Source organism: Leiobunum rupestre, chromosome 8 (genome assembly GCF_980474605.1).
Source record: "Leiobunum rupestre chromosome 8, qqLeiRupe1.1.hap1, whole genome shotgun sequence".
In the NCBI taxonomy this organism is placed as follows: Eukaryota; Metazoa; Arthropoda; class Arachnida; order Opiliones; family Sclerosomatidae; genus Leiobunum; species Leiobunum rupestre.
Window position 1 is genome coordinate 31060911 of NC_143391.1, and position 8520 is coordinate 31069430.

General features: G+C 36.2%; 2 protein-coding genes across 2 annotated transcripts; one reads left to right on the forward strand and one right to left on the reverse strand.

Moving 5' to 3' along the window:
* Positions 1-501: 501 nt before the first annotated feature.
* On the reverse strand, positions 502-1282 carry LOC149933159 (protein lethal(2)essential for life-like). Its single transcript, XM_090156090.1, has one exon. The coding sequence runs from the start codon at positions 1180-1182 to the stop codon at positions 583-585; it is 600 nt and encodes a 199-aa protein (XP_090012216.1). The 5' UTR covers positions 1183-1282; the 3' UTR covers positions 502-582.
* Positions 1283-2861: 1579 nt separating this feature from the next.
* Positions 2862-3796, forward strand: LOC149933160 (body wall muscle protein HR-29-like). Its single transcript, XM_090156267.1, has one exon. It carries the CDS (start codon positions 3008-3010, stop codon positions 3746-3748), a length of 741 nt encoding a protein of 246 aa, XP_090012393.1. The 5' UTR covers positions 2862-3007; the 3' UTR covers positions 3749-3796.
* Positions 3797-8520: the final 4724 nt, after the last annotated feature.

An 8520-nucleotide genomic window follows, 5' to 3' on the forward strand; every position in this document is an offset into this window, starting at 1 on the left:
TATGATAGTGGGATTAAGATATGAATTTTCGCCCGGGCGTGTTAAAGTCAGCTAGGTTTATAAAATTTAGAGGTTTGAAATTAACGCCTTACAAATACTAGGGATGGACTGCCATCTAGCGCGAAAGTGGTCATAAAATTGTATATTGGTTTTCACTGATTTTGTAATTAATTTTTTTAAATTTTATTTACGAACGGGTACGAATTTTTTTAACATAATTTAGAAGAATTTATTGAAAATTTAATTAATTTATTTTATTTTATTAATTTTGGATCAGTACTCAATATGAAGAAGCTATCGCCATCTGTTAGATTTAATGTTAAACTATAAATTGTATAACAACGATTAATTTGAAGGAAATGATATTGATTAATTTTCTAAGACCCCTTTAATTTTTTAAATATATTTAACTGTAATCAAGAACTTACATAATGTAATAATATGAAAAATAAATCAATAAAGCAGAAATTTATTAATTTACAAAAGATTATTAGTACTCGAATATGTCAGGAACAATAATGTGAATAAATAATGGTATTCAAAAAGTAACGTCATGATATAAAGGAATGTTCAACCCATAAATTAACCTTCGACCATTAAGTCTATTTCCGATTTATCGTTTTCGACTGGGATTATCCGTTCGTTTTCGACTGCGGGCGACTTCGCCGTCGCTTTGATGGTTAAGAGTCCTTGGCTGGTCATCTCGCAAGTCACCGTGTCGGGATCGACGGACTCCGGAAGTCGGAATTTCCGGTTCAGCCGCCGGAAGTAGTAAGTGCCTTCCTTTTCGCTCTCCTCCTCTTCCCGGGCTTCCAGGGTGACGTATCCCTCGCGAACTTTGACCGCGATGCTCTCGGGCTTGAAATGTTGGGCGTCGACTTGCACTTGGAAATCTTGGCCATCCCGGTTCCAGCCCAGCGTCTCCGTTTGAATCGAATCGACGCGTTGTCGGCGACTCTGAGATTCTTCATCGGGCTTCGATGTCTCGACACGGTTGTTGATTAGGTGGGATAATTCCCCCAAGGCATTCAATAGTATCTCCTGGTCGAATATTTCTCGTTCCTGGAGTCTGGAGGGTGACAATTTGCATACGGTTTGGGGTCTAATTTGCCGAGAGCCAATCAGGTCCATCAGTAAAGGATGGTAACAGGCTGATCCGTTGTCCATTAAATAGAAAACCATGTTGAATTATTTGTACAAGTTCAAGGTTTAATTTATAACACTTCAAAATATCGTTTCAAGTTTTATCCGTATAGCTGATAACTTTTCTCGAGGCAGCTCTTGATTCATGCCGCTTTGTTGAAACGCGCGGCTTTTATATTCGTAGTGAAACTTCCCGGAGTCACTAGAATTTTCTAGGCTTCGAAAGCTCCAGAAAAACAGGTCGTCCCGCTAGAAACCCTGGTAATAAAGTTCTATATTTAAAGGGACTACAGCTTAATAACGATTAATTTAGAGCCCCTCAATCATGGAAAACATGGAAAGTGTAATTTTTCCATATAAAAATATTTATTAAAAAAACTCGTTGCTGATATACTTAAAATAGTTAAATTGATTTTTAGTCATTTTAAAATAATGGTTTTCGCGTGGCAGGGACCTTTACCAAAAAATACGGGGAGGTTAAATTAAATAGAAATTTGAATTGTTAAATCGTAATTAAAATAATTTAATCGGAATGGAAATAATTTAATCGGAATTGAAATGATTTAATCGTAATCAAAATGATTTAATCGTAGCTAAAATGATTTAATCCTAGCTAAAATGATTTAATCGTATCTAAAATGATTTAATCGTAGCTAAAATGATTTAATCGTAGCTAAAATGATTTAATCCTAGCTAAAATGATTTAATCGTAGCTAAAATGATTTAATCGTAATCAAAATGATTTAATCGTAGCTAAAATGATTTAATCCTAGCTAAAATGATTTAATCGTAGCTAAAATGATTTAATCCTAGCTAAAATGATTTAATCGTAGCTAAAATGATTTAATCGTAGCTAAAATGATTTAATCCTAATCAAAATGATTAAATCGTAATTAAAATGATTTAATTGTAGCTAAAATGATTTAATCGGAATCAAAATGATTTAATCGTAATCAAAATGTTTAATCGTAATCAAAATGATTTAATCGTAGTCAAAATGTTTAATCGTAATCAAAATGATTTAATCCTAGCTAAAATGATTTATTCGTAATCAAAATGTTTAATCGTAATCAAAATGATTTAATCGTAATCAAAATGATTCAATCGTAATCAAAATGATTTAATCGTAATCAAAATGATTTATTAATTTTTTAATTTTGGCGTTTGATCAAAATTTGGGTTGTTAAGACGATTTTCACAATTATAGGTGTCCTTTTTTTGGGAATTTGAGGTGGTTTTTGTCGGATTTCGGCGTACATTTAAGTTTTTATTTTTTATAATTCCTTATAAAATTGATATTTGTACCTTATTTTGAATAAATTTGAGCAAAAGCACCATCGGATTCAAATATTTTAAAATTATTGTTCAGGTGAAGTTTATAAAATTGTCAAACAATAGTTATAATTTTGGGATTATTAAAAACGAAATCAATCCAATAGTTCAAAAAGAAAATACTTTTTGAAATTATCAAATTCAAATAAAGATTTAACTTTGTTCAACATTGGTTCTTATATTAAAAAGTTTCTATTTTAACCTTTTTTATTAGGAATTATTATTATTTTCCTGTCTTCATTTCCCAGCTAAATAAATGTGATTATTGTAATTATATTTATGCGCACCGACAAAGTGTTCGTCTCCATAAGCCCTCGTCCCTTTGAATGTTGGCGCGTCGGGAACATTCTCTCTACGGCCGCCTCGATCGATCGCGAAACATCCAGAGAAATCTCGTCATCGGAACTTTGTAGTATATAAAAGCCGGGCCGCGACGGAATCGTTATATTTACTAGTTCTAGGTCGAAGCAGGTTGACCGCTCCGAGAAACGATATTCGAGTTCAATTTATTTATAAACAGTGATTCGACATCATGCTTCTACGCGGATTATTGATCAAGTTACCGGGTCGGTGGAACTTACCGAGTCGCGGTTTCAGCAAAGACCTGGCCAACGTCGTGTATATGTTGGAACGTCTTCAACGACCCCGACCTTTCGCGGTGCCACGGGTCTTCCTGGAGCCATTCCCGACGTACCGACGACAACTGGACGACGTCTTCGACGAGGTGTCCCTCCTGACGCGACCGGACAGGATGTTCCGGGAACTGGACGATCTCTCCCGAATGACCACTTGGGGCTTCGAAGACGCGCCCTTGAAAATCCAACGGAAACCGACGGAAGGACAACACGATGGGCAAGTGGCCACCGGAGAAGCTGGCCACGACGACCAGAAGTACGCCGTTCGGGTACGAGCGGCAGAGTTCAAACCGGAAGAGATCGTGGTCAAGATTCGGGATGGGTACGTGACCGTTGAGGCGCAAAAGGAAGAGAAGGACGTTGAGCACGGCACTTACAAGTACCACCAGATTAGGAAGAAGTTTCTGTTGCCCGCGAATGTGGACGAGGGCAGCGTCAATTGCGAGATGACCAAGGATGGCTACTTGAACATCCGGGCTGAAACCAAGCAAACGGGCCAGTTGGAGGACAATACGCGTAGGATTCCAATCCAAAACCAGCCCGAACACCAGCCCGAACACCAGCCCGAACGCCAGCCCGAACACCAGCCCGAAACGGAAAATCCCTCTAAGGAGAAAGACGAATCAGCCAAAGAATAAGCGTAGCTTCTCATTATCATTGTAAATACCATTTTAATTTGTACATCAACAGTTATAAGATGTAACCAATAATTAATTATTAATAATAAAATAAATAAAATATTTTACATTGTCATTTCTTTATCAAACAATTTTAAATGTAGTTTTCATTTAGATCCCTACTGATTTTTTTCCCATCGTTAGGTGGAGCCTGTGAAAATGTAGATCAGTGGCGTACAATTGTTTTTTTCAATTGTGTGCCCACTCGGAGGCTACTGTTGTAGATTTCATTTATACAGGGTGTTTCAAAAAGGGTGAAGACCTACGGGTTCTACAGATTATTTTAAGACGTAAATGTTTTATGACATGGCTGCGTTCAACAACTATCAACGGAGAAAAACCACTGAGTTATCGTTGACTTCTTTTAATCAACGCTACGTCACAAAAATCTAAAAGTTGTTGTACGATTTATAGCTCGCTGACTTAACGAACAAAATATCGTCTGCTACCCCTCCTTTAACTTTGTCGAATGACGTCACGACACCGATGAGAAACGGAAAAACCTGCTCCTCCGACCGCTGACTTCGTTGAGCAACATGACGTAGAAACCGGAAGTTAAAAAAAGCGTACAGTAAGCTCAACGCTCAGCGCTGACCTCAGCGCTGAGTCCGCTGAGTCCCGCTGAACGTAGCCAATTGTTTCGATTCGGGCCGCCGTTTAGAAGTTACGAGACGCTAGTTTTAATCAAATAATCAACGTAAATAAATCGTTTCATTCGTGGCTCTCTGCACGCGCCCAAATAATATTTCGCTGTGAGTAGCGCGCAAACGTACAGCTTTGAATATGAATGAAAAATTCACGCGTGGGTACGCGCTGCTCACCACTCTCCCCCATTTCGGCTTTCCGTTGCTACGCAACTCGTTTTGAAATTTTTAATATTTAGGCTTAGTTTATCCACGGCCAACTTTGATTTCTCGCGCATCTCTCGCGCTACAGCGGCCATCTCATTCGTTGACGTTTCTGTGTTAACCTATGAGCAAAAGATGTGTATGACGTCAGCGCCCCTAGCGGATTATTATTTTTAGTATAGTTTTTACATTGGGGACAATATAACCACCGAGCGTGGCGCTGAACTCCTACACATTATAGTACAGTTTATAGGGGGAAAATCCTTGCTCGCGGAATTTCGACGAATGTGTTGGCCGTAGTAGCGCGAACAGCGCGTGATCAAAGTTGGCCGTGGTTTATCTATTCGGTGTTTTAGTCGCGAGCCAGATTTCCCGCACGGTACTGACGAGTCACAAATAGGACGAAACCGGTCTACCGTTGGAATTTCTGGCTATTTAATTTAATTTAATTTAGTTTTTCACTCGAAGATCTATTTGGTCGGAGTTTCGCGTCTTTTTTTGTTCGCTCGAAGACCTATCGGTACGAGCTATTAGTAAGTTTTTAAATTTCTTCAAATTTGTTGGGTTTAGCTTTATTATCCCTTTTCATAATGGACTTATCTACTTATTCGCTAATTATATAATCCTGCACAAAACAGTTTTCGAAGCGCGTGAATATTATTTTGGGCGCGTGCAGAGAGCCACGAATGAAACTATTTATTTACGTTGATTATTTTATTAAAACTAGCGTTAAAATTAGGGGTCATCCATACAGCAAGTGTCTCGTAACTTCTAAACGGCGGCCCGAATCGAAAAAATGTCATAAAACGTTTTCGTCTTAAAATAATCTGTAGAACCCGTAGGTCTTCGCTTATACCCCCCTTTTTGAAACAACCTGTATAGTCTAGAATTATATAATATTATAGGAAAAAGACATTTTAAAACAATGTCAGTCGTTATTTAACATTTTAAATTAATTTATTATTTGTTAATGAAAATATTTTAAATAGTTTTTAAAATATACTTTGTGACGTATTAATTATCGGCAATTACCGCGAATGCTAACTCTAGCACGTGAACATATGCCCCAGAGTTTTGACCAGGGGCTGATTTACAACCTAAAAGTTGTCATCCATTAAACCATTAAACAAACTTTCTGACAGAGTGATTGTTAGGAGGCAGGACCAGGATTCGACATAAGGATATTTTTTTTAGTAGTCAGCCTGACTAGTGAGCCTGCTAACTTAATTTATTTTAGTAGTCACTAACTAGTGGGGGTAAAAAGGGGGGTATAAAAACAAGAGGTACAGCCAACATTTGGCTTTACCCGTCAGAATTAAAACAGGAATTTATTATCACTTGAGTTACGTGACTTAGGTCGATCACAATTGTTTTAAAATAAAATGGGATTGTTAAATGATGAATTTATGCTACGCCATATTCGCCATTATTTATGAATATTTAGTTAAAACTTTCAATAGTCGACTTGACTAGTGAGATTTCAATGGATCTTCCGAGAATCGTACCCGAGTCTTTAGATTGATAAGCTACGTAACTGTTTTACAACCGAATTTCAAGATTTCAGATATACAGATTTCACGTCGGATTTCAAGATTTCTCCTCGGATTTCAAGATTTATCGTCAGATTTCGGGATTTATCGTCAGATTTCAAGATTTCACGTTGGATTTCCAGATTTCACGTCGGATTTCAAGATTTATCCTCGGATTTCAAGATTTCTCGTCAGATTTCGGGATTTCTCGTCAGATTTCAAGATTTCACGTTGGATTTCCAGATTTCACGTCGGATTTCAAGATTTCTCCTCGGATATCAAGATTTCACGACTTATTTCCAGATTTAAAGTTGTATTTCAAGATTTTACGTCTGATTTCAAGATTTCACGTCGGATTTCAAGATTTAACGTCGGATTTCAAGATTTAACGTCGGATTTCAAGATTTATCGTCGGACTTCAAGATTTTACGTCAGATTTAGGGATTTATCGTCGGATTTCCAGATTTCACGTCAGAATTCGGGATTTATCGGCAGATTTCAAGATTTCACATTGGATTTCAAGATTTATCGTCGGATTTGCATATTTATCCTCGGATTTCAAGATTTAACGTCGGATTTCAAGATTTAACGTCGAATTTCGGGATTTCACGTCAGATTTACGGAATTATCGTCGGATTTCAAGATTTCACGCCGGATTTCCAGATTTTAAGTCAGATTTCGGGATTTCTCGTCAGATTTCAAGATTTAACGTCGGATTTCAAGATTTATCCTCGGATTGCAAGATTTAACATCGGATTTCAAGATTTTACGTCAGATTTAGGGATTTATCGTCGGATTTCCAGATTGCACGTCAGAATTCGGGATTTATCGTCAGATTTCAAGATTTCACATTGGATTTCAAGATTTATCGTCGGATTTCCAGATTTATCCTCGGATTTCAAGATTTAACGTCGGATTTCAAGATTTCACGTCGGATTTCAAGATTTCACGTCGGATTTCAAGATTTTAAGTCAGATTTCGGGATTTCTCGTTGGATTTCAAGATTTATCGTCGGATTTCAAGATTTCATGTCGGATTTCAAGATTTCTCCTCGGATTTCACGTCAGATTTCGGGATTTCTCGTCAGATTTCAAGATTTAACTTTGTATTTCAGATTTCACGTCGAATTTCCAGATTGCACGTCGGATTTCAAGATTTCACATCGGATTTCCAGATTGCACGTCGGATTACAAGATTGGATTTCCATATTTATCCTCGGATTTCAAGATTTCACGTCAGATTTCAAGATTTCACGTCAAATTTCGGGATTTCACGTCAGATTTACAGAATTATCGTCGGATTTCAAGATTTATCGCTGGATTTCAAGACTTTACGTAGGATTTTAAGATTTAATGTCGGATATCAAGATTTATCGCTGGATTTCGGGATTTACTTCCGGATTTAGAGATTTCTTCAAAATTTCCGGATTTCGAGATTTTTAAGAAATTCAGGCCGGATTTCGTATTTCTTGGAAAGTGTACGGGATTTCTTAGAATGTCCGACCCCTCGGCCTACCTTCTTTGAAAGTTAGGTATGCCTATGACTATGTCTCCTCCAAGCTCGTCCTGCTCAGCCAACACTAAATTTATTGATCACACTTTCTCGAAATATTATGAACATAGTAAATTGGTTATTTAGTTCTATAATTATCCTATAAATTGGAAATTTTTATGCTATAATTTAGAAATTTTTATGCTATAATTTAGAAAATTTTATTCTATAATTTAGAAATTTTGATCCTTTAATTTTGAAATTTTATCATTTAATTTTGAAATGTTGATCCTATGATTAGGAAATTTTTTCTTATAATTGGGGAATTTGATATTATAATTTGGAAATTTGTACCTATAAAACGCTATAGGGTCAATGGAGGTAAGTGTGATCAGGGGGTAAGTGTGATCACCCCTTATTATTTCCCCAAATATTATTAAAACCAAATATTTGATGAATAGATATTGAAATATACATAATTATACACATTTTGTATATTTTCAATATTAATTTAAATTAAATTTAGTTTTTAAAAATTTTAGTTGAAAAAATGTTATACTTTTCTACTCGTGTTTAGAGATTTTATAAAAAGAAAAGTTTTGTAATTTTTTTTCTAACTGACAAACCGGTTTTACATTTTGGTATTTTGTAGTCTGCTTAACCTTTTACCTGCTTGGAAAATTTTGTGTTTTTACTAATATTTTGAGGTTTTCAGAATTTAATCTGAAAAAAGTCTTTCAAAATTTGACCACACAAAGATATTATTTTACAGCTACGAAAAAAATTAAGCTTTATTGGGACACCATATTTATCCGCTGAATGCAATTTCATTGCGATTGATCAAGGATTTCTCAAGATCACAATT